General features: G+C 47.6%; 1 protein-coding gene across 1 annotated transcript in view; it reads right to left on the reverse strand.

Moving 5' to 3' along the window:
* Positions 1–8,859: 8,859 nt before the first annotated feature.
* COCH (cochlin) overlaps positions 8,860–26,448 on the reverse strand; it is a 432,915-nt gene continuing 415,326 nt past the window's right edge. The window contains exon 12 of the mRNA XM_086936983.1: positions 8,860–10,161. Within this exon, the coding sequence (XP_086793109.1) occupies positions 9,986–10,161 (176 nt within the window). The 3' untranslated portion in view covers positions 8,860–9,985. The remainder of the gene's footprint in view (positions 10,162–26,448) is intronic.

Below are 26,448 nucleotides of genomic sequence, written 5' to 3' on the forward strand. Positions count from 1 at the left end.
TGCTGCTGAGGCTGCTGGGAACGCCACAGGTACCCACAAGGTATACTGGGAAGATGGACTCCTGTACACTGAGTCAAGAGACCCCAAGCCTGGCATGACCAGGAGGCTGGTTGTACCCTTGTCTCAGCGTGGTTTCCTACTTACCTTGGCCCACGAGATTCCCTTAGCAGGTCACTTAGGCCAGACGAAAACGTGGGACAGGCTTGTCTCACACTTTCACTGGCCTCATATGAACGAAGATACCAAGGAGTTTTGCCGCTCCTGTGTCACTTGCCAAGCCAGTGGTAAGTCAGGTGGCACGACAAAGGCCCCCCTTATACCAATGCCTGTGGTGGGGGTGCCCTTTGAACGGGTGGGGATCGACATCGTCGGTCCCATGGAACCACCAACAGCATCAGGGCACAAGTTTATACTGGTGGTAGTAGATCATGCCACCAGGTATCCTGAACCTATTCCCCTTAGGACCACTACAGCACCTGTTGTGGCAAGAGCCCTAGTTGGAGTATTCTCCAGGGTGGGCTTCCCTAAGGAGGTCGTCTCCGACAGAGGTGCAAACTTTATGTCGAGCTACTTAACTGCTATGTGGAAGGAATGTGGTGTCAACTACAAGTTCACTACACCCTATCATCCACAATGCAATGGGCTTGTTGAGAGATTCAACAGGACCCTTAAAGGGATGATTCATGGACTACCTGAAAAGCTTCGGCGTAGATGGGACGTCCTGATCCCCTGCCTCTTGTTCGCCTACAGAGAAGTCCCACAGAAGGGGGTTGGCTACAGCCCTTTTGAACTTTTGTACGGGCATCCTGTAAGAGGACCCCTGTGTTTGGTGAAGGAAGGATGGGAGAGACCTCTCAAAAAGCCTGCAGCCAACATAGTGGACTATGTGCTTGGCCTCCGCTCGCGGATGGCTGAATACATGGAGAAGGCATCTGAAAACCTTAAGGCCAGCCAAGAACTCCAAAAAGCTTGGCATGACCAAAAGGCTGTCTTGACTGTTTACCAGCCCGGACAGAAGGTGTGGGTGTTGGAGCCGGTGGCCCCAGCAGCACTCAAGGACAAATGGTCCGGGCCCTACACCATCCTGGAGAAAAAGGGAGAGGTCACCTACCTGGTCGACCTGGGAACTCCCCGGAGCCCCCACAGGGTGCTTCATGTCAACAGGCTCAAGGCATATGTCGACAGGAAGGACATGAGTTTGCTCATGGCCCTAGATGAGGGACAGGAAGAGGAGAGTGACCCTCTCCCCGACCTGCTCACTCAGAATCCTGACGATGGATCGGTAGATGGTGTTGTCTTTTGTGGCAGCCTCTCCGAACATCAACAGAGCGACTGTAAACAGGTTCTTCAGTCGTTCAGACATATGTTTTCTCTAACACCCAGTCAGACCAATTGGTGCACCCATGAGGTCGACACTGGTGACAGTTTGCCCGTTAAGAGTAAAATCTACCGGCAGCCTGATCACGTTAGAGACTGCATCAAGAGTGAAGTGCAGAAAATGTTGGAGCTGGGAGTCATTGAACCCTCGGATAGCCCTTGGGCTAGTCCCGTAGTTCTAGTGCCGAAACCTCACACCCCGGGCGGTAAGAGAGAGATGAGGTTTTGCGTAGACTACAGGGGTCTCAATGCAGTCACTAAGACTGACGCCCACCCAATACCAAGGGCAGACGAGCATATCGATAGATTGGCTTCGGCCAACTACTTAAGTACGTTTGACCTGACAGCTGGGTATTGGCAAATCAGGTTAGCTGAGGACGCCAAGCCTAAAACCGCATTTTCAACCCCTGGTGGGCATTATCAGATCGTGGTGATGCCCTTTGGTCTGAAAAATGCACCTGCCACCTTCCAAAGGTTGGTGAATCAAGTCCTTACTGGGCTGGACGACTTCTGTGCGGCGTATCTTGATGATATTGCTGTCTTTAGCTCCACCTGGGAGGATCACCTGGTCCACCTGCAGAAAGCGTTAGAGGCTCTGCAAGCAGCAGGCCTCACTATCAAGGCCACCAAGTGCCAGATAGGGCAGACACAGGTTGTATACCTGGGCCACCTTGTAGGTGGAGGCCAGGTTCAGCCACTGGAGAGCAAGATACAGTCAATCAGGGACTGGGCTCCTCCAACCACCCAGACTCAGGTTCGAGCTTTCTTGGGCCTGACTGGATACTACCGGAAGTTTGTCAGGAACTATGGTTCCATCGTGACACCATTAAACGAACTGACAAGCAAGAAAATGCCAAAAAAGGTTCAGTGGACAGCGAGCTGTCAAAAAGCATTCGATGACCTAAAGCAGGCCATGTGCACGGCGCCTATCCTCAAGAGTCCGGACTACTCCAAACCATTCATTGTCCAAACAGATGCTTCTGAGTTGGGTGTGGGAGCTGTTCTTTCTCAACTGAATTGTGATGGTCAAGACCAGCCCATTGCTTTTATAAGCAGAAGGCTGACCCCTAGAGAGAAGAATTGGTCAGCTATTGAGAGGGAGGCCTTTGCTGTGGTTTGGGCCCTGAAGAAGCTGAGGCCATACTTGTTTGGCACTCACTTCAAGATTCAGACCGACCATAAGCCCCTCTTATGGCTAAATCAGATGAAGGGTGAAAACCCCAAACTGCTTAGGTGGTCCATTTCCCTACAGGGGATGGACTTTACAGTGGAACATAGACCTGGTACTGATCATGGCAATGCCGATGGGCTCTCCAGATATTTCCACTTAGAACAAGAAGACTCACCTGGTCAAGGTTAGCTTATTGTTCCGACGTTTGGGGGGGGGTCATGTAGGAGAGTAGGGTCTGCAATCCTATGATCACCCAGATTTTTTGCTTTTGTTTCACTGGTTTACGACTTTCTCTGGCTGTGGGCCTGCCAATCAGACCCACAGCCTGGCTGTTCTCTTTCTAAATTACGATATGTACCCTAGGTGCATTTACCAATTGGTACTGGGCCACCTTATCAGACCCCGTAACGCAGGGCATAGGTGTACCCAGGGCCGCCAGGGGCTGCAGCATGTATTATGCCACCCCTGGCTGGCCTCCTAAATTTGACACAACTGGCTGCATGACAGCTGGGGCGAAGTCGTGTAATCACACTTTGCTTTAGATATAGTAGCCCTATATCTAACCATACCATGGACACCCGAGTTCCTATCAGTCACTCCTATGGCAGGCCTTGACAATCCTGAAGGCAGAGTGCGTGGGCTCGTGTGAACTAGGTTCTGGCCCGAGCCGAGCCCGGTTGCAGCTTGCGGAATCAAGACCCAATGGCTGTTCCATGATAACGCGTACCACATCGGTAACTTCGGTGTCGCGTTATCAAGACATGTCGAGTAAGGTGTCATACGAATCGGGATGCTGCCCTCTCACCAACTCTGGCGACGAGGTTAGCATTCCGCCCTTCTAGAGGGACACGACATGTACGTAACTGTGAACCCCGGTTAAAGTTAACTAAAGCCTCAGCTCCACAAAATGGATGCTGCCACCACAGACACGAGTCTGACCTCCTGCTGCTGGGAGTCCTTCCAGCGAGGAGAGCTTGGACAAAGGGTTTCCTGTCGAGGGCGGTGTTCGCACCGTCCCAGACAGGGTTTGTGTATTCTGGGTAGGTAGGGCTTTTGCGAGAAGGTGACTGCGGAGTGGCACCCCGGTGCTCACTACGCATCTGCCGGTCAGAACCAGTTCCAGGGGCGCCAGCCCTGGCCTGGGGAAAGTCCGGCAGGGGAGAGGGGTGTAACTACCCCCCTTCCTGGTCCCACCCTTAGGGCAGGACCTAGTCATGTACCCACCCCTTTCTTTAGAATAAAGGCCGGAGCGGGGACCCTTCCAAATTAGATCATCTTTGAATCAAGAACTACTTTCTACGAAAGGACACTCAAGACTCTTCTCAAGATTTCTCCCTTGTGGCTAAGGAGTAGTCACCCCGCATCAGCGGGCACCATCTAAGAACTCTGCGGTTTGCTGCAAGTCCTTCCTCAAGGATCCGACGGCCCAGCTCGACGAGAACCGGCTTCCCTGGCACCTCTGACCTCTACCCACGTCATCAGCTCAGCTGTGATTTGTGGGTGCGACGAGACCTCGAGGGACCGGCCATCATCAGAACCTGCACGCTCTTAACCAGCACGACCATCGAAGCAATTCTCTGGTGAGTGCTCTGGGGTCCGAGAAGCCCCGACCCTGAGCCGCTCCAGCACCGAAGTGCAGTCTCCCAGCATCTCCACGATCTGCGTGGGGCCCTTCTGCTCGCTGCTCAGCACGTTGTCTGGTCACTAGCCGCTGGCTTGTGCCCTTCTGTGACGACATCCGACAATCAACACTGCTGGTCTGGTTGCTCCAGACTGGCCCTTGCTTCCATCTTTGCGAGAAGCACCCCGGACCCTCCTGGTCCACTCAAGACGCCATCTTAGGCCCACCACGTGGCCCTGAGATCTGCCAAGGCTTGTTGCCCCATCCTGGGCCCAGCGACGCCGACAGCATCATCCTTCGTGGGACAGCTCGCACCTCCACCGTGGTCGCCGACAACGCCTCCTGGTCCGTGAGACTGCAGAGCCTAGCGTCGCCCACTCACCTGGTCGAGGTGACGGCCAACCGGTGCCCTCCTGGTACCCTCTGACTACTGGCTAGTAGTACGAACTTGGTCCCCTCTGCTTTCAGGTATCATCAATCTCTGATCCAGGCTTGGATCTCTACGAACTATTCATCACTGGTCGCCGGCCAGCAACCCCTTTTCTTCCGGCTCCTGGCTCGTCAGCGAAGACCCCGACGCCTGTAAGACTTGTGCAGCCGCAGCCCTCGTGGCTAGGTAACTCGGCATTTCGGTGCCTGCATAGCCTCTTTACTCTAGGGTCCCGAGTCCCTCGCTTCCGACTTGCCTTATCGGGTCCGCCCGAGACCTTAAACTTTCCGTGTCCTCGGACACTTGTTTTAATTGTGCACTTGAAGTATTTTCCTAAGAGATTTGGTTTGTGCTTAGTACCCTGTCCTCATAAAGAGCACAGGGCTGTTGTGAATCTTAATAAATATCCTGTTTATTTTCATAACACTTGTGTGGTGTCCTTTCACTTGGTGTTCAAGGGGTACATGTGTGGTAAACAGCTGGCTTAACACGCCCTCTCGAGTCTTTAGCCTTAGACTGCTCGTATCCACGCTACTAGGATAGCTGGTCTATAGGTTGACTTACAACCAAACACCATAAGGGTCGTTGGAACGATACATAGCGGTCGCTAGAATAGCGAACGTTGCATATCGGGCCAACTTCTCACAGTGAGGACATGCAAGCAAGCCATAGTATAATGCAGTCACAGTAAGGAGAGAAGAACACAGATTAAAGAAATACTGATGTGTAAAGGATGATAACTCTAGTTACATTAAGTTGGTCCAAACCTCTTGTAGGCTAAGTCCTGAGTTCAAACTGTCAGTTCTCAGGATCCATTTGAGCTCCTCTTTACTTAGCAGTTTGCACAAATCTCCACCTCTGGGAGGTAGAATTACCTGGCTGATTACAGTCCACCTGATTTCATTCTCAGTGTGTCCTTTTTGGACAAAATGGAGATAGAAGGGCAGGACCCCCAGGCGCACCGGCGGGGTCAGACGGCCCAAAGAGTCGGGCCATGGCAGCAAGAAAGTCTTGTGTCTGAGCAGGTGTCGCTGAAGGGACCCGGAAAGGGCGGGTAGGCTTGCGGCGAGGTCGCAGGCTACGCTGGAGTCAAGGGGTGGCACCACCCGTACCCTCAGCTACGTGGCCGTCGATGGAAGTCGAAGACAGACGATGCTTCTTCGACTTCTTCTTGGAATGCTTCGACTTACCTGACCCAGAGTGCAAAGACTTAGATACAGACGAACAATGGTAACGGCTCAGCGACCGGTCCCTCGACCTCCCTCGAGACTGGGATCTTGAGCGGCACGGAGCCGACTGCAGGACTTCCAGCAGCTTTCCCTAAAGTCTTTAGCGCCATGGCCCAGCAGTCGGGTCACGACTTGGAGTAGTGGTCGCGCCCCAGGCAGTAGAGACACGCGGTGCGGGCCCGTCACTGACACCATATGGTGAACAATCCCCACAGTTCTAGAACCCGGGCATACCTACGACACCAGGAGTTGATCGACTCAAAAGAATTGAGACAAAAAGCCTGGAAAAAAACTCAGTCAAAAAGTGACTAGGGGTACTTGCTCTTTTGGCGGATCTGCGCTTGCTGGCACGAAAAAAATAAAAGAACTCATCGCGCGAAGGCGGCGTCTAAGTAGCTGCCGCGACATCTTTGTCGGGACCACAAAGCCAACGAAGGAAGCGGAGCCGCACAACGCCACCTTCCGACACGCAGGGGTACTGCTGACGAAAACTTTCTGGATACAGTCCGACGCCTAGGGGTAATTCTAAGGTAAGGAATCTGTCACTACGTGTTTTTTTCAGATTTGTCTTTTATGAATGAAATGGTTTTGATATGTGGGAAATTTTTTGATGGTTTTTGTTAATCACTGAATACATTATCATTCAGTCTATGGTACGTCTGCCTCGTTTCAACTGTTGGGCACTTGCTGGAATCCAAGGAGAAGATTGGAGTTACTCAAGGATTTTTTCTGCTTCTTAAAGTAGAAGGGGAATTGGCAAACCACATTTAGGAGCTAGGAATGGGAACACGTCTAAGGTGTTAAGGTATCACTCAATGCTTTAGAAAGGAAGTGAAATATGTTCTCCAAAATATCAATGACTGGGTTAAAGATGGTAAGCTTATTCATCACATTCAGTACTAACCTCTACTTTTTGGGGTAAACAAATTGCAGCAAAATGTAAACATATTGCCTCATGAAAATACTTTTTTAAAATACCTAAAAAGAAAGAAAAGCTAGGTAGAAGTGAGAAATTGGAAAAGAAAATACTTGTGAATAAAAGAATCGTTAATTTTTTAATCCGTGTGGACAAATAAAAATACAAATAGAATGGCGAGCCAGTCATCGAAATCATCGCCATCAATGTCGACGACATCGTCGTTGAAGCCGCCCTTGACATCAACATCAATATCTTATCCGTCGTCGACGATTTAGTCACCGTCGTCGACTCCACCAACGGAGTAGTCGGCATCATCGTTAAAATTGACGTCGTCGACGATACCAGCGTCGATACCGTCGTCGGCGAAGAATCACTCGTCATTAATTTTGAAGGCTTCTTTGGGACTAACTTTACTTCAATCTTCCTCGACTAAGTCTTTTTCGTCGACGCTCCCTTTGACGATGTAGAAATTGTTGATTTTACCTCAGGAGGCATTGAAGAAGGTTTTTTGAATGCCTGTTTGACCTGAGGGGGTGATTTAGATGGCTCAGACCCAGTCTTTTTAACATTCTTATCCACTGAAGCATGTCCCTTACTCTCCTTTTCTCTATGTTGAGGAGATTTTGAGGGACTACGCCCAGAAGACCCATGAGTGGTCATTTGCGGGCCTTCTCAGGACCCTCTTCTGAGGTATGAGAATGAGGTGATTTCTTCCTCTTTTGTGACCTTCTAGATGAAGTCGAAGCTATCACTGGAGATAACCTCCTTTCTGGCCTTAAGCTTTTGAAGTCATATTAAAAGGTGTCTTTTGCGGTCCCTTAGAGTTTTACTTGAAATGGTACAACATACCTTACTGTCTTTCGCTTGATGGTCGGGGTAAAGATCGTAGATGCAGTCAGAGTGAGGGTCATCAGTGTAGAGCCTCTTCTTGGAACAAGTGGCACAGGCTCTAAACAACCCCTTCTTTTCTTTTCCAGATATTCTCAGGAAGAATGTATTAGTAGTCAGCAATGCAGATGAAATCAGGATTTGAAATTCACTGGAAAAAACTCCAAAACCAAAGTAATAAGAGAAAATTTGAGCAGAGCTCAAAGGAGAATCCCTAGCACAACGTGCAGTAGAAAATCTGAGAGGCAAAAGGTTCTCTCAGGAGTGTTCTAAAGGGTGAGAGGTTCTACTTGGTTCAGGGACAATTTTGGTCTCTTTTACATAACAAGAGTTATGGGTTGCAAAATGGAAATGGGCCTAGGGCCTCTTTTCAGTTTGGTACTTATCTAAGCATTGCCTTTTTTATATACCAGGGACTCCCATCTCGACGACTGGGAATGATTCAGGCATGTGAATCTATGAACGCTCCAATACGGGAGTAAATATGAAAATTTAACAAAGCGGGTTGTTTGTAAGGAAAAAGAAAAATGTTGCAATAAAACAAGTGTGTGAAAAACAATTGCAATATAGTTTCTGTCTATAGCAATAACAATAGTTCAAGCAGATGAATCTTTAAAATATCGAATGTTGGGGAAATAAGTTTCTTCTTGACATAGGTCTGATTGCTCTATAAGATACCATAGGGTTTAAAAGTGTAAACTACTTTAATGACACCATAGAGTTTTCCCAAAGTATTTCAAGCCTGCAGTCTGCTACTTTAGTAGTAAGACCCAGTGTCGCCATGTTGTGTTAAATGTTCGGCACAACTTTGCCACTACACACAAAAGTCAAATGTAAAGGTTTTTCATTCCCTTTATACTTCCACTGCAGTCTCATTTGCAGGTTTGTCTTTTGAGGACATACCATCTTGTAATATACACAAGTTGGTGCGATTCGGAATCAATATGTGTTTCATAACCCTATTACAGGACAAATGAGTCTTGCTGCCATTTTCAGTAAAGCTCTACCAGGACTCTCCTCCATTTCACAGTGGCCTATAAGTCTCTGATCCTGCATTCCAATCGCACACTATTTCACCCACTCCTCCACCAAACAATCCAGCTTCATCATATTCATATCTGTCTCACTTTGGAGTACCACCTTTTGCTTCAATTCTGGGTTCACAGCACAACTTTGCACTTTATATATTCAAGAACAGTAAATCCACATGCATTACCCACAAAATAAAACTGATATTTATTTTTATTAGAAATTAACACAAAGTTATTTCTTAATTTAGTTCATACAATAGGTGACCATTTTTTTTTTACGATTCTTGACTGTTTCCTGCGAGGTGGTTATGTTTATCAAACCTGAGAAAAGTCTAACTGTAGCAGACAGAATGAAGGCCAATATGTTTGAAAGGTCAACAAACGCAATATATTCTAGAGTATGTGGTGGTCTACAGGTCTTTCTCCAAACCTTCATGCTTTACCACTGCGTATACAGTCTAGGGTGTATGTTTGGTTTAAGGAAATTGTAATTGTAAAAGTCAATGTGATCACAGACGGATTTCATTATTTTTACTTTTTTACACGTAGCAGGTTCAAAATTCAAACTCCCACTCAGAGAATTAAATCTTAAGACCCCAGTGGCACAAGCTGCCATCACACCTACCCTAATGAAGCACTGCAGAATCACCTATTCAAAAGACAGTAAAAACTGCATCCTTGCAGAAAACACGATTGTCTGTTCTTACATTCACGTTTTTTTAGCAAATGCACATTACATGATTTATATTCATGTTTTCCCAGATGAAACTGGTAATCATTTTATCGACCTCAGAGATCAGCGTTGTCAGCCTTGTCGATACTAGACCATGAGTCAATGTTTGCAGCTCTAAATCTGGAGTTAAATTAACATTTGACAATCCATCTCTTGTTGAAAATGAAGTAGACTCTGCACATAAGGCCCATAGACAGATCTTTTACATGTGTTAGTGAATACAAATTTGACAAGAAGTTAAAACCCATGGTAGGCAGTTATAAGTGCTTTGTAACCTGTTGCTAAAATAGCTAGAATGCAGCCATGTTCTTCTCACCACATCTGAAACATCAGAGCCAATATTCCCACTCCTATATGTATGCGCACTGCAGCAGGATTAATGTCTGGTTGTAGGATACATGTAGTTGATTTGCAGTCAGCGAAACTAAATATTATTTTGAATCCATACACCTGTTTCCTAACCCAATCTTCCTTGATGAGTTCGAAGTGGCGCTGGGCAGGCTGCAGAACATTAGCAGTTGTGTTTTTATGAGAGTTCAGTTCAGTGCCAGCAGCCAATCCTTCACAACCACCCATGGTCTTCTTTCTAGTTCTGAGAATCCATGTAATCGCGGCAGATTCGTCGTGTGATGTCGGGCACAAGCTGCTCCAGACCCGGGAATTCTCTGGTGAAGAATGTGTGTGCCTCCTTGGGCTCAGACGCCATGTCCTTCAGGTCTTCCAGCGGTGCCCAGGCTATTCCGACTGAAAATATGGTCACACCTGAAACATGGGGAGAAAACAACAAGGTTGGCGAAATGAAGCTATTCTTTTCCTTCAGTTCCACCTTACTCCTAAAACTAAGTAATTTCTGCTATGAGTGCATAAGGATTCAGTGATCTTGAACTGTGATGCCAATTTTTGTAAAAAGATTCTTGATGTGACCGTAAGGATAAGTTACTTACCTGTAATCCTGGTTCTCTTCCAGGGATATCCTCATCAAAGTCATAAGCACTGAATATTCCGCCCATGTGCGGGGACCCCGGAAATAATAAAAATTATATATGAAAAACATATATGTATATACAGCTATATATATATATATATATATATATATATATATATATATATATATATATATATATATATATATATACACACACTGAAAAAACCATAGGTTTCACACATGTTCTAGTTAGCTGGACATTTCACTCATAGAAAACCATTGAAACTCCCCCGTTATAGTTAGTTCAGCTAACTATTAATTTGCGCGCCCGCAATGCACTGCTGATGATGTCACATATTTCATCACTCATGACATCACTGATGACATCTCAAATGAGTGAGTAAATGTATGAGTGACTATACTCCCTAAACCCTACTGTTTTAATTGGTTATTGTGCATTTTCTGCCTTTTTGTTGTAAGCGCCGGGACACTTCAGAGTAGCTGTGCGCTGTACAAATTAAAATAACATAACATAACATATATAGAACTGTTGGTGAATGAGTGGATGTGTATGTAGATGTTGGAATTACTGAATAGGTTGTTGTAACTGGTATTTGGTATCTCCATTTTTTTGAAAATTTTAGTTTCTATTTTTGAATGTGAGTATCAAAGGTTATATTACGGTGAGAGGAGGCCTGCCACTCTTTCACAAGGATGATGTCATCAGTGATGTAATTTGAGATGTCATGAGTGATGTCATGAGTGATGTCACTGACCATGTCATGAGTGATGTAATATGTGACGTCATCAGCAGTGCATTGCGGGCGGGCGAGTTATAGTTAGCTGAACTAACTATAACAGGGGAATTTCAATGGTTTTGTATGAGTGAAATGTCCAGCTAAATATGTGTGAAACCTATGGTTTTTTCAGTGAATTTCTAAGGTTTTTTAAATGCTAATTCCTAACTATAACGTGGCTGAAACCTATGTTTTTTTCAGTGAATTTCTAAGGTTTTTTAAATGCTAATTCCTAACTATGACGTGGCTCAAACCTATGGTTTTTTCAGTGAATTTCAAAGGTTTTGTAAATGATAATTTGTAAATTTATTATGTGTTATATTTTTTTATACTGATTCACTACATTGTTTAAAACTATTTATTTTTAGATATTTTATCTGAAAGAAACAGGTTAGTATTAGATCCTTACCTTAGAATATTCCCAGGCGTCAGTCTGGATCCGGAAGTTTTTGCATAGCAGTACCCCTGCGCGTTGGTTGCGGCTCCGCGCCCGTCGTCGTTGGCGCCGGGATGACGTCGCCGGAGTATTTAGACGCAGCCCTCGCGCGCTGACATCAGTTCTTCTTTTTCTGCGCCAGGAAGCGCCGATCCGGAAAAAGTGGTACCCTTAGTCAATTTTTGACTAGATCTTTTTGATCTGTTTTTCGAGTCGTACGACTCCATCGGTGCCGGAAGGGATGCCCGGGTTCAAACCCTCTGCCGACAGCAACCGACTGATGTCGGTTACCGACACCCATCGCTGGTGCCTGCATTGCCTGGGGCCCGACCATGATGACAAGTCGTGCCCCGACTGCAGGGCCTTGACGTCGAAGGCTAGGTGGGAGCGGTCCAGTAAGCGCCTCGAGCTCCGGCAGTCGGCCTGCGCCGCTCGAGGTCCCGGTCCGGAAGGAGGTCGAGGGACCGGTCGCGGGGCCGGAGTCATCACAGCTCGGCGAGTTGACACCACTCGTCGGGCTCCAAGTCCTCAGGTAAGAGGCACAAATAGTCGAAGAGGCGACACCGCTCTTCTGACTCCCCCCCCCGACGTGGCTGGGGGTTAGGGCGACACCGCTAATGCCGCCTGCTTCATACCCGCCGGTCCCTGGGCAGAACGCGACACCGGAGATCGATGCCTTCCTCATGGCCATGAGGTCGCTCTCTCCTCCGTCTGGTTCCGCGGCGCCTTCGGGCACTACGGTCCCGACTGGGAGCCCAAGCGGGCCGGGTGCTTCAGCCCCAGCGGCGACTTTGGTCCCGATGCCGCAGGGCCCCACTGGATCCGGTTCCGGATCCCGGCTCGACGCCGGATTCGACGTCGAGGGAAGAACATTTCTTCTATGATCCGGCTCCATCATTTGAGTACCAGGAGAAGGGAGACGAGGCGGATTGGGAGGGGACTGAGGACCCTCTGGCACGGGAGTGTCAGTCTTTTCAGGACTGGGAAAGTGAGCTAGGGGAGGCTAGTGGTTTGGACACTTGGCAGGGTTATATGTCCACGACTTTGAGACCAAACATATCCTTCCCACCAGCAACCCGTTCGCCTCCTCCATAGGATTATGGAGGAGGTATATTGACGACATCCTCCTCATCTGGAAAGGAGGCGAGGAAGACCTTGTAGAGTTCTTCAGATGGATCAATACTTTAGATCCTTACCTTAAATTTACACATTGCTTGCTAGAGTAATCTGTGGTTTTCTTGTACGTGGTCATCACTATCCAAGGCACCAGTTTGACACCCAGAACTCACTACAAACCATCTGCTAAGAACAATCTCCTTGAATTCTCGAGCCATCATCCCAGACCCCTTAAGGAAAACCTTCCCTACTGGCAGTATCTCCGGATACGCAGGAACTGTAGTGATATCAAGGACTACAAATCCCAAGCAGGTGAACTGACCACCAGGCTAAGAGAAAGAGGCTATCCGCTGAAAATACTTGAGAAAGGAAATAAACGTGCAAGGAATCAACCCCGAGAAGCACTCCTAGTAGACACTGAGGGAAACCAATGAGATACCGCTCACATGTGTAACCACTTACAGTTGCCTATCAGACGCCATGAAAAAATCCATTAATAAACACTGGAAGATAGTGACAAGTAATAAGAGGACCTGGGACAAACCACGGTTCTCTTTCAAGAAGGGAAGGAGCCTCAAAGACTCCTTAGTACATACCTGTCTAAAAGCAGAATTGACAAACCCACACGCAGCAAGATCCATCACTAGCGCGTGGGGTCTACCACCACCAATCGTTGGGCATTACCCGTGTTCAAACTGCAGTGTGTGTCACTTGACCTCACATACCAAAGAACTTTCTTTGGAACCTGGTAAAACTTCGTCGCAGAGGTCACATACCAATTGTAATTCGACCAATGTGGTCTACTTGATCACGTGCCCATGCAGCAAAAGATACGTGGGAATGACTACCCGCAAGGTCAAACTACGAATCTGCGAACACCGCAGTAACATAAGATGCCGGAAAATCACAACAAAGATGAACGAACATTTTCTTCAATACAACCACACTCCAAATGACCTAAAATGGACGATCATAGAGCAAATTACTACCGAAAGAAACACAACCAACATCCTTTTTGAGAAGGAGCAACGTTGGGTATATAGGCTGGGGACCCACATCACTGGCCTCAATGATCAAATTCCTTGGAGTTCAGTACTCAAACGCTAATGCCACTAAAGCTGTGTCTTTGACACATAAATTAACTCCTGTTCTGTGACTCGATCCTTTCTGCTCACATATAAAAATCCAACTCTGAATTCACAATTCTGAATTTTCATTTGTAACTAAAATAGCATCACCATGCACTTAATTCCTTTTCATCCACTTTGCTTTTACAGTATTTACCCCTCCGGGACAATACTATCCCAGTATATTCCTAATCAAAGAGGGTCCGATGGAGCTGTGTTCCAAGCCTTGCTTTGGACACGCTCACCGATTGGGCCCAACCAGCCACCTGTTCCGATCCCGAGCCTCCCTTTGAGCCGCGGATCTAACTGGCTGACACCTTCAAGCCTCGTGCTCGAGCCAGACTCTGATTGGCCACCGTCACCTCCCCACCACGCCCCCGTCAGCTCCGATCTTTAGCGTTCTCAGCTCCCGGCCCACATCCACGGGGTCCGGTAGCAGTAGACGCTAGGTGCACAATGGGTGACAGGCGTTGCGGGCGTAAGATCCTCAGACTCCTTTCACCATGAATCAGATAAGTAATCCGAGTACCTCCCCTACCCTTTGAGCCTAACTCCGATCTTGCCATTTTTAATTTTTCCATACAGGGTGTGCCATTGTCGCCTCCACCCCCTCCCGAGACCCATGGGGTGTGGATCTTGTAAATTACAAGTGAGAATTATACAAAGTATTCGTCAGCAATACCTTTTCCGACGACCCCTGACATCACCATTTGCCCTCTAGTTGGGCGCCTTGATCGCTAAGACACGAGTGATGTATTTTGAGCAGATATGTCCAACGGCCAGTTCTCATGACATAGTGCATGTCCACACGCTGAACTACCTTGAGTACAGCGTTCTCCAGCACTAAAATAGCATTTATGGCACAATAATCACCTGTTTCCTGATTCCTAGCACTTCCACACAGAGTTATCTCTATGCAGAAAACCCTTGTGATAAATTGCACTAACTATGTGTTGTATGTCTTATGTGTCTGTATGTCCTTTTGCCTTTCAGACTATACTGATACCTCTAACTTGAAGGTACCCCATCACTTATGGTTTGTTTTTTGCACTTATTTTTCTACACCTGTTTTTAACTTTCACGTCCTCAGGTAAGGGTGTTCCTTAGCGTGCCCATACCACCGAGGTACACAAACTGATGGTCCTGACCAAAGCCCAGTAAATCATACACATAAGGGCAGAAACATGTTGACCCCACTTTAAGTGGAAACAACCAAGTCATAAACTGGTAGTTTTCCCACATATATTTTATCCATGCCAAACTGACCATTGAATAAATTTTTTTTTATATGGTACAGTCACTGACATTTTTAACTCACATTTCTTTTTGACACTCTTGCCACAAAGAACCAGCTCCGCAGTAATCTGGCATTGTAGCACACCAGGGAGGCATTTGGCTTCTCCTGGTGGGCCCGATGATGAAGCATGTCACCACCCAGGGTGGTGAGTGAGGGCTTCCTAAAAAATCCCCTCTGATGTCCATTGTGGCTCATGCTGGGTATTTTTTCCTTTTTTCTCTGTGTTCTGTGCACACTGAAAATATATTTATAAATTGCAACATAATAAAGGGCAAGTGCCCTTATATATATAAATAGTGTTTCATCATACTAATGCAGCTCCCCTCTAGGAGGCTAAACAATGTAATAAAATACAAACTGCTTTTGTAAAATACATAATATATTTATAAAACCACATGAAGGTAAGTAGCACTTGAACTCTGATTTCAGGGCCCGATTCACATAACTAACTTAAGACAAAATCCTAAACTTACTTCTTTTGGTATTCAAAGAAGTTAGGATTCTGTCTTAAGACAGACTTAAGACAGAATCCTAACTTAAGTCTATCTTAAGACAAAATGCTAACTTCTGTGACTACCAACAGGTGTAACTTTAGGATTTTGTCTAAAGTTAGTTCTGTGAATCAGCCCCTGAATGAGTAACCTCATGAAGAAAACTGGAGAAAAGCAGACATTGTTAGCCTACAGGCTGCACTGTAAACCAATAGCAAAGAAAATGAAAGCATTTTCACATACAACTGGCACAGTCCCTTTAAGGCAGCCATGACCCCCGGCTTCCCATCATGCCTCAGGGGTGGCAGTTAGGTCAGTTGATCTTTGCGTAACCCTGAAGATCAGGGCACCAAGAGAACATTTAATAACTAAATAATCTCATTTGCCTGGGGAGGTGGGTGGGTTGCTTATGACTTTGATGAGGATACCCCTGGAAGAGAACTAGGATTACAGGTAAGTAACGTATCCTTCTCTTCCAGGGGATCCTCATTAATAGTCATAAGCACTGAAAAGAATAGCAAGCCCATCATCCACATGCAGGCAAATGAAAAACAAAGTGACCCAATTAACAACAACCGAAAAATCAGCCGTTGAACAGATTTCTCAAGGAGGCTTGGCCTACTTGGGTGTCCGCTCTAGTATCTGTCTCAAGACAGTAGTGTCTTGTAAATGTATACACTGATCTCCAAGTAGGTACTTTACAGATCTCGGAGAGTGGTACATTATTGAGAAAAGCAGTCGTAGCCGCTTTTCCTCTCATGGAATGAGATTTGGGAGTGGTAAAAAGAGGCTTCTGCGCTAGCTGATAAGCCAATTTGATGCATGAGACTATCCATCTGGAGATGGACCGCTTCGCTGCTGGAAAACCTGTCCTGATCGAACCATAATTATTAAATAGGTGATCATACTTTCTCAATGACTTTGACCTGTAAAGATAACACTTCAAAACCCTTTTCAGGTCTAATGAATGCAGCGCCCTCTCAGCTGGAGTGGAGGGATTAGGAAAAAAGGTCGGAAGAGAAATGATTTGATTTATATGAAAATCAGACACCACCTTCGGAGGACCACTCTATTGAGATAGAAGACCGTGTAGGGTTCTTTTGAACAGAGAGTCTGTATCTCACTCACCCTACGAGCTGAGGTGATAGCCACCAGGAAAGCTACCTTCCACGTAAGGTGTTGTAAGGTTGCTTTGTGGATAGGCTCAAAGGGTGGACCCATCAACTTTGATAGAACCAAGTTCAGCTTCCAAGGTGGTGAAGGTGGTCAGACCAGAGGGTAGACTTTCTTGAGATCCTGTAGGAAGTCCTTCACTACCTGTAGCTGGAAAAACAAGGGTTGAGTAGGGGAGCGCCTGTATGCAGTAATAGCAGCTAGGTGCACCTTAATGTAAGAGAATTGCAAACCTGCTCTGGCTAAATGAAGCAGATATGGCAAAACTACTTCCTCCTGCCCTTTGGTGGGATTTCAATGATTTTGTACGAACCATACATAAAAACGCTTCCATTTACAAGCATAAGAGTGTCTTGTGGAGGATCTCCTCACTTCTCTCAATATGGTCATGCAGTCCTGTGGAAGTCCTAAATGACCATACTGGAGGACCTCAGGAGCCATGCTGCCAAGGTCAGTGAGGGAAGGCTGGGTGATGAATCCTCCCGTTTATCTTGGACAGCAGATCCGGTTTGCACGGCAGCCTCTTGTGTGGGCATATTGACAGATGCAGAAGGTCCAGGTATCACCACTTCCTCGGCCATTCCCCTTCGATCCTGGCCGGTAGTACCTTGAGGCGAAGTCTCAGCATTTTGGGTTTTCCTCGTCCGCGAACAGATCTATGCTTGGACGACCACAAGCCAGGAAAATGTCTTTGATCACCTAGTCGTTGCGAACCCAGTCCTGCTGGTCCTCGAAGTATTGGTTGAGAGCATCCGCTTGAAAATTCCGTTCTCCCGGCAAGTGAACCACTGTGATGGAAAGGATCCTTGCCAGAAGCCAATGCCAAATGGTCTGAGCCTCCAAAGAGAGTGTCCTCGAGCGAGTTCCCCCATTTGTTCAGGTAGTACATGGCATTGGTAGTCTGTACTAGGATGGAACTTGTCCGAATCGAAGGGAGGAAAGCCTTGAGAGGGAGATGAAGAACAATTGTTACTTACCTGTAAACAGGTGGTTCTCCAGTATTGGTGTCTTTCATAGATTCACATGCTTGAATATTCCCCGTCGTCGGAGTGGGAGTCCCACGGTAAATAAAATAGCAATAAATGCTAAATATATAATAATATACAATAAATATATATATACATAATAAGGAAAAACCCAAAAAATGCATACAATAACCATCTGGTACCTAACCAAGAGTTTCCACATAGGAATGCATGGGGAAAAAGAAGTTCCAATGCAGCCTATCCTTGTCATTATGTTAGTCCAAACTGCAGCCAATCAGGCGCCAGCAGCCCTCTAGAACCTTCTCCTCAGAGCTCAAGCCCTCAGATTTTCGTAGCACAAGAGTGACCACAGAGTCTATGAGGAGAAGCGAGCCTCTGAGGGGAGGATGGGAGGGTCGCATGTGAATCTATGAAAGACACCAATACTGGAGAACCACCTGTTTACAGGTAAGTAACAATTGTTCTTCTCCAGTATTGGGGTGTCTTTCATAGATTCACATGCTTGAATATAGAATAGTAAGCAGTCCGTATCCGAACACAAAGTTTCCAGGATGCAATGTATACACAAAAGGTTGGAATCAACAGGTGTAAACCCATGTTATAGAAGTTATAAAACTATATGTATACATAGAGAAGACATGCATAAGACTGGAAACCATAGGAGGAGGGTAGAACAGAGGCTCACCTTATTGAAAAAGATTACGGAGCACAGCTTGTCCCACTGCGGTATCCCCTTCGGCCATGGCACCCAGATTGTAGTGCTTCGTGAACGTGTGCCTGCTGGACCACGTGGCAGCTCTGCAAATCTGATGCAATGGAACTCCGGCAAAGAGTGCAGTCAAAGAGGCCACAGACCTGGTAGAGTGGGCTCTCACTGTAGACTGTAAAGGCTTTCCCGCTTTCTGATGGCAGAAAGCAATCGCCGAAGCCACCCAGCGGGCTACTGTAGGTTTGGTGACTGGTCGCCCTTTTTGAAAACGGCCATAGGCCACGAAGAGCTGATCCGATTTTCGGAACTGGGCTGTTCTGCTGATGTAGAACTTTAAACATCTTTTAATGTCCAAAGAGTGCAGGCGTTGTTCCGCAGGAGATTGCGGATTGGCAAAGAAAGACTTCAGTATAACAGGTTCATTAATATGGAAGTCTGACGGCACTTTTGGAAGGAAAGTAGGGTTAGTGCGTAAAAGCACAGAATCCGGTTTGAACTGTAGAAATGGTTGTTTAATCGTGAAAGCATGCATATCACTCACTCGACGTGAGGACGTCAGTGCAAATAAAAGCGCAACCTTCCAGGTGACATACTTGAGGTCTGCACTATGGATTGGTTCAAACGGAGCAGTCATTAATTGTGACAGGACAATGTTGAGGCGCCACTCTGGAGGAGGACGCCGAACTGGAGGAAAAGTCCGAAGAAGTCCTTTGAAGAATTGACGTATCAATCTGGATGAGCATAAGGAGGCGGAGCCATCATGGCGGAAGCGGGAGATTGCCGCCAGAAAAACTCTTAAAGTAGCATGTGACAAACCCGACTGAGCCAGATGGAGAAAGAATGGGAGGAGCTCAGCGGGCGTGGCACGCAAAGGATGTACTCCGGCGTCTGCACACCAGTGGCAAAAGCGTTTCCATTTCAACTTATAGGTTTTTATAGTTGATGGAGCCCTGGCCTGAGCGAGGATGTTACGACACTCCTGAGGGATGCTTAGATGTGCAAATTCACAGTGCTCAGGTTCCAGGCTGACAAGCTCAGGGAAGAGGGGTCCGGATGGTAGATTTGACCCCTGTTCATGGAGAGAAGATCCATTCGAGGATGAAGAAGAATGGGTTTGCATTGAGACAGGAGTAGCAGCTCTGAGAACCACGCCTGTCGTGGCCACCTGGGAGCAATCAGAAGGATGCGGCAGGGCTCTCTCCGCATCTTCCAAAGTACGCGAGGCACTAGAGGGATCGGAGGAAAAGCGTAGGCGAAGAGATTCGACCAATCCATCAGAAGGGCATTGCCTTGGGACCCTTTGTGGGGATGCCAGCTTGCGTAAGCGGGGCATTTGCGGTTCTCTGGAGTCGCAAAGAGGTCGATTGCAGGGAATCCCCAACGGTGAAAGACCATATCGAGTGTTGGCTGGTGGAGTTCCCACTCGTGGTTGGATGATCGGGATCTGCTTAGGGAATCCGCCAGGAGGTTGGACAACCCCGGAAGATGTACTGCAGTGATTTGGATTTGATGATTGATGGACCAGTCCCAAATCGCCTCTGCCAGGCGGGATAACACCGGAGACTTCGTTCCGCCCTGCTTGTTTATATAATGCATGCAGGTCGTGTTGTCCGTTTGTATGAGAACTGACTCTCCCTGCAGCACTGGTTGAAATGATTTCAGGGCCAGAAAGATAGCCATCAGCTCCAACTTGTTGATGTGCCAGGTCTTTTGATGGAAAGTCCATTTCCCTTTCACGGACAGGTCTTGGAGGTGAGCTCCCCAGCCCTCCAGGGAGGCATCCGTCGTCAGTGTTAGATCTGGGGTGTTGGACAGAAAAGACGTGCCTGCTGCCAGCTGGCGTGGTTGGGCCCACCATCTGAGCGCCTTCTTCATGGGAATGGTGATGGAGACCTGATCGTTGAAGGAACCGGTGACCTGACGCCACTGCTTGTCCAGAGCCTGTTGGATAGGTCGTGCCCGTAGTCGGCAATGAGGGACAAGAGCGATGCATGACGAAGCCATCCCCAAAAAAGACTTCAACAAGCGGACTGAAACGCACTTCTTTGCGAGAAGTAGCGAAACTAGCCGGAGGATCCTCTGTTGACGTTCCCGGGAGACAAATGCTTTGGCTAGGTTGGTGTCCAACGTTGCTCCTAGGAAATCTTTGCAAGTTGTTGGCTGCAATTGAGATTTCTCCAGATTGATGGACAGACCCAAGGAACGGAATACTGTCTGGCAGATTGCAGTATGGTGTAGAAGTTGTGCGCGGGATTGTGATTTCAGAAGGCAGTCGTCGAGATATGGGAATATCTGTATGCCTTGGAGACGAAGAAAAGCCATGACCGGAGCCAACATTTTTGTAAAGACTCGGGGGGCTGAACGGAGGCCAAATGGAAGGACCCTGAATTGGAAATGAAGGTGCCCCACCTTGAAGCGCAGGAACTTGCGATGAGCCACTAGAATTGGGACATGGAAGTAGGCGTCCCGGAGATCGATGGTAGTCATGAAATCTCCGACTGAGAGCAAACGCAAGATCTCTGTAAGCGTGAGCATACGGAAGGTCTGGTCCTTGAGATAATGATTGAGTGCTCTCAAGTCCAGTATTGGTCTCCATTCTCCGTTCTTTTTTGATGACGAGGAAAAAACGGGAATAAAACCCCTTCCCTCTCTGCGACTTTGGCTCAACTTCCACCGCACCCTTTTGAAGGAGAAGGCGAACCTGATGAAATAGTTCTTTGAGGTGCGGGGGTGGTGGTCCGGAAGGTGGCGTTGGAGGAGGTACCTCGACAAATTCCAATGCATGGCCTCTCTTCACAATGTCGAGTGCCCAACGGTCCGTAGTAATGGAGGACCATTGAGAACCAAACAGAGAGATTTGACCTCCAATTCTCCGTTCGACAGAGGAGTCATTGACGTTTGTTGGATTGTCCTCTGAAATTAGACTTCCCTCTGTAAGTTCTGGCAGGCTGCTGACGGGAAGACTGCTGGCGGTTACCGGTGTAACGCTGGTTACCTTGGTTGAAGGACCGGTATTGACTGCTTCCTCCACGAAAAGTGGACGTAGTGCCACGTCCTCGAGCACCCCGAAAGGGCTGCTTCTTAAACTGAAGGGTACCCAAAGCACGTGCAGTGTCCGTGTCCTTTTTAATGGATTGTAGCGCTTCATCAATATGCGCTCCAAATAATGACTCGCCGTCATATGGCATATCTAGGATTCGTGCCTGAACTTCCTGCCGAAACGAAGTCGAGCGTAACCAACCCTGCCGACGCAGAACGGCCGCTCCAGCGAGCTGGCGAAAACCGGTGCAGGCTACATCCACTGCACAATCTATAAGTTCTTCTGCCGTCCTCTCTCCTTCTTGCAGAATTTTCTGTGCTTCTGCCTTGGAAGCATCTGGGAGTAACGCCACGTAGGCGGCCATGTCAGCCCAAGCCTGACGGTCATAACGGCCTAATATGGCCATTGCGTTAGCTACTCGAACTGTTGTAGAGGACATGGAGGAACATTTTCGCCCAATAGCATCCAGGCGACGGCCCTCACGGTCCGGAGGAGCAGTGATTGTAGACGCCGGATTCTTTGAACCCCGTTGAGCTGCCTGCGTGACGACAGAGTCGGGCTTAGGTTGACCTGTAAGGCATGCTGGAGATCCTATAGGAGCTTTGTATTTCTTTTCTAACCTTGGCAGCTGAGCTGGTAAAGAGTTTGGCGTCTTCATTATTTTCTCCCCCTCAGACCAGATGAAATCTATAATCGGGACTGTGTGGATCTGTTTCAAGGGCTGGTTTTTGAAATCGTATAGGAAACAATCTTCCTCTCGGTGTGCTCGTGGCAATTTGAATCGCTGTGCTGCCCTATCCATTAACTGGTGGAAGCCCGCGATGTCTACTGGAGGAGAATCCGCTGCAGGCACCTGAGAAGGAGATGGTGTTTGAGCACGATAGTCATCCCACTCCGCCAAATGTTCCTCACCATCCTCATCTACTTCAGAAACTTCACCATCTTCACGCTCTGGAGGATTCTCGTCATCATCATCCTCTGGATAGATGGTAGTGTGAACACGAACTGATGTAGTTCGGTGAACAGTTACAGGCGACGCTGGTTGAGGAGGAGCCAGAACCGGGTTAGAAACTGGATTTATTACTGATGGGACCGTTGTAACCTGTGGCGTTGGTGGGAAACGCCGATTGTAGTCTTCCAACATACTTTGGAGGTTTGATATCATGGAGATAGGTAACATCGCAGTTGGAACCTGAGTGTGAGTTGTTTGATGTTGGCCATAAACATCTTCCTCGTCGTTACTGAAGTCTTGGCACTTAATATTTAGATCCGAAAGACTGTGAGCTTGGTCATCAGACTCTTGATCAGAATCAGTCGCAAACAGCGGAGATGGAGGATTAATCATCTCTTGCTCTGTAAGAGTCTCGAACTGTGGTTTGCTGGACTGCAAGGGCAAAAGAGGCATTGTAGCAAAAGAAGAGGCCGGCGTCGAAATAGTGTCCTGCGTACGCGTCGACGACATGACATCAATTGACTTCTGCGATGGGATCGACTTGGATGCCATCGTCGACGAGGAGACCGTCGACGGAGCAGTCTTCAGCGGTATCGATGGAGTCATCGTCGACGGAACCTTCACTTTCAATGTCTTCGTCGACGGAGTCATCGTCGACGGAGTCATCGTCAACGGAGCGGTCGTCGACGGAGCGGTCGTCGACGGAGCAGATGGAACAGGTCCCCTCGTCGACGGGATAGCCGTCGACGGTGCGCTCGTCGACAAGAGCGTAGACGGAGTCAAAGCCTTCACACCTCTAGTCGACGACGACCGGGTCGTCGACGAGTGAGCTTTTTTCGTCGTTGAAGATGAAATAGGAATCACAGAAGACACAGTCTTAGAGCTGAGAACCACTCTCATCGACGATGAAGACGTCGACGCTAAAGCCGACGACGATCCAGAGGCCAGCGTCGTTGTGACTGTCGTCGTCGATTTGGAACCAGAGACAGCCATTCTCGTCGACGGAGTAGAAACTCCCGTCGTCGACGGCAAATCCGTTTTCCTCACAGAAAAACTGGACTTTGAAGCAGAAGGAGCCTGAGAGCTCTGTCTCGTGGGCCCAGACGTGGTAGGCAAAGGTGAAGACACCGCAGGGGTCATTGTGAGGGAAACTTTCCTCTTTTTAAGAAATGGTGAAGGCACCTCCTGCACACTACCACATTTAGAAGCTGCTTTAGAACGGCCTGACCCAAGACTTTCAGCGTCAGAAATTACATTATCTTTGTCTTTAAGCCACTGAAGCCAGACAAGTAAACGGCCTTCTCTGTCCTTTTGAGTTTTCTCTGAGAATTTTCTACAGAGTTTACAGGTACCCACTTCATGGTCCGGGTAAAGGCAGTAAATACACTTACTGTGTGGGTCATCATGAAATAATCTCAGCTTTCCACATGAGGAACAAGCTCTGAAGAGAGACTTCTTACTTGAAGACATTTTGGAAGAAACTGGAACACTTGAAGAAAGAAACTGAGCAGAGCTCAGGGAGACTCCCTTACACACGACGTGCGGTAGAAAATCTGAGGGCTTGAGCTCTGAGGAGAAGGTTCTAGAGGGCTGCTGGCGCCTGATTGGCTGCAGTTTGGACTAACATAATGACAAGGAATGGCTGCATTGGAACTTCTTTTTCCCCATGCATTCCTATGTGGAAACTCTTGGTTAGGTACCAGATGGTTATTGTATGCATTTTTTGGGTTTTCCTTATTATGTATATATATATTTATTGTATATTATTATATATTTAGCATTTATTGCTATTTTATTTACCGTGGGACTCCCACTCCGACGACGGGGAATATTCAAGCATGTGAATCTATGAAAGACACCCCAATACTGGAGAACGGCTCTTAGCTCCAACATGTTTATGTGGTACAATTGCTGTTTTGGGGACCAAAGGACCGTGAGTCTGGAGAGACCCCATGTGAGCCCCCCATCCTTGTAGGGATGCGTCTGTGATCAGAGTCTGAGAGGGAGGAGTTTGATGGAATGGAACCCCTACTCTCCGGTTGCCCTTCATCCACCACGGGATGGATGCTCTGGCTGCGTGTGACAACACAATGTTGTCTTCCCAGCAAAATGTCCACTGATCCCATTTGTCCTCCAGATCCTGCTATAGAGGACACATTCTTAGCCTGGAATTTGGGACCAGAAAGATGCAGGATTCCATTGGCTCTAGCATGGAGGCTATGTGACGCACCAAAGACAGATTGTTGTCTAAAATCTGTTTGCCTTTCTTTGTGATGGATAATTTTCTCTCCTTCGAAGGAAACACTTTTCCGAGTTCAGAGTCTATTATAGTCCCGAGGTAGTGGATTCTTTGTGTGGGCTGCTGTGTCGACTTCTAGAAGTTCACATGGAGACCCAGATGAGGACAAAGATCTAGGCACTGACAGAAATGATTCCTCACAATCTGGGGAGAGGGGCCTTTCAGCAGCCAATCGTCCAGATAAGGGTAGACAAAAGTGCCTCTGCGTGGTAGAGTGGATGCCACTACTGCCATGCACTTCGCGAACACTCGGGGAGCTGACTTCAGCTCAAAGGTCAGTACTTTGAATTGATAGTGGGACGATCTGAGTAGAAATCGTAGGTATTGCCTGCAATGCCGATATATCGGGATGTGAAAGTAGGCATCTTGCAGATCCAGCAAACACATCCAATCCCCTTGACGGAGATGAGGATATATTTGATTGAGAGCCAACATGCAAAACTTCTCCCGTTTGATGGACTTGTTGAGTGCTCGCAGATCCAGAATGGGCCTGTATTCGGATTTTCAACCTTTCTTCTTTACCAAGAAGTATCTTGAATAGACTCCTCAACCTCTGATTTTGGTACCTTCTCTATGGCTGATTTGCGTAGAAGTACTGCCACTTCCCTTTGCAGTATGTGGATTTGGTGGTACAACGATGGTACCGGAGGGATCGAGGGTGGATGATGTCAAAAACATAGAGTGTGCCCACTCTGCAGCATAGCTAAAACCCACTTGTCCTTCGTGATAGCTCGCCACTCTTGCAGATGACTTACAATACTTCCCCCCACTGGAGCGTTGATGGAGGAAGCGGGCACTCATTGCTTGGTTGGAGTCTTTGTAGAGGTGGAGGACTGGCAATTAGCTCCTCTTCCTCTGGGGGATCTATGGCCCTGGTACTGTGATTTTTGTTGACCCCGTTGGTTTTGGTGTTTTTCCCAATGAGGAGTTTGAACCCTCTGTTGGAAGGATCGTCAATCGTTAGGGCGGTAGCGGCGATGGAACTCTTTTTTTTCCTCCAACCCCACCGCCTTCAGGGTATCCAGCTCCGTCTTCATCCATGCCATTTCCTCGTCTGTGTGAGTACCGAATAAAGAGGAGCTGGAAAAAGGGAGATTGAGGATCCGGGACTGCGCTTCTGGCTTCAGTGCTGTGATGCGAAGCCAGGATGACCTGGCGCACATCCCGTGAGTGTAGGAATGGGCTGAGAGTAGCCCCATCTGCTGCAGCACTGATTACTTGGTTTGCCACCAAGCTACCCTCCTGTAAGATCTCCTCGAAGTCCTTACGGTCTTCCTTAGGCAGTTTCTCTGGCAAGCTTTGGAGAGAGTCCCACAGAGATCTATTGTAGCGCCCCAAGAGTGCCAATGCACTGGAGACCTTAAGCATGGAAGCGGAAGTGCCACATACTTTTCTCCCCCACAAATCCTGCATCTTGCTCTCCTTGTCTGGTGGTACTGTAGACAACGAGGCTACCGAATGGGTCTTCCTAGCCGCAGCTATAATCACAGAGTCCAGTGGTTGATAAGACTTAAGGAACAAAGGGTCTCCCTCTGGTGCACGATATTTCTTTAGACTTCTCGCCGGAGCGGTTTTGAGTGTTGCCAGCATGAGGAAGATGTCCATAACTGGTTCGATGAGCCCCGGTACCAATGGAAGTAAGGGCCTAGATGCTGCCCTCTGGTGCAAAGTTTTGAAGATTACCGATGACGAGCTCTATTG

The sequence above is a fragment of the Lissotriton vulgaris genome, chromosome 9 (genome assembly GCF_964263255.1).
Source record: "Lissotriton vulgaris chromosome 9, aLisVul1.2, whole genome shotgun sequence".
Taxonomy (NCBI): Eukaryota; Metazoa; Chordata; class Amphibia; order Caudata; family Salamandridae; genus Lissotriton; species Lissotriton vulgaris.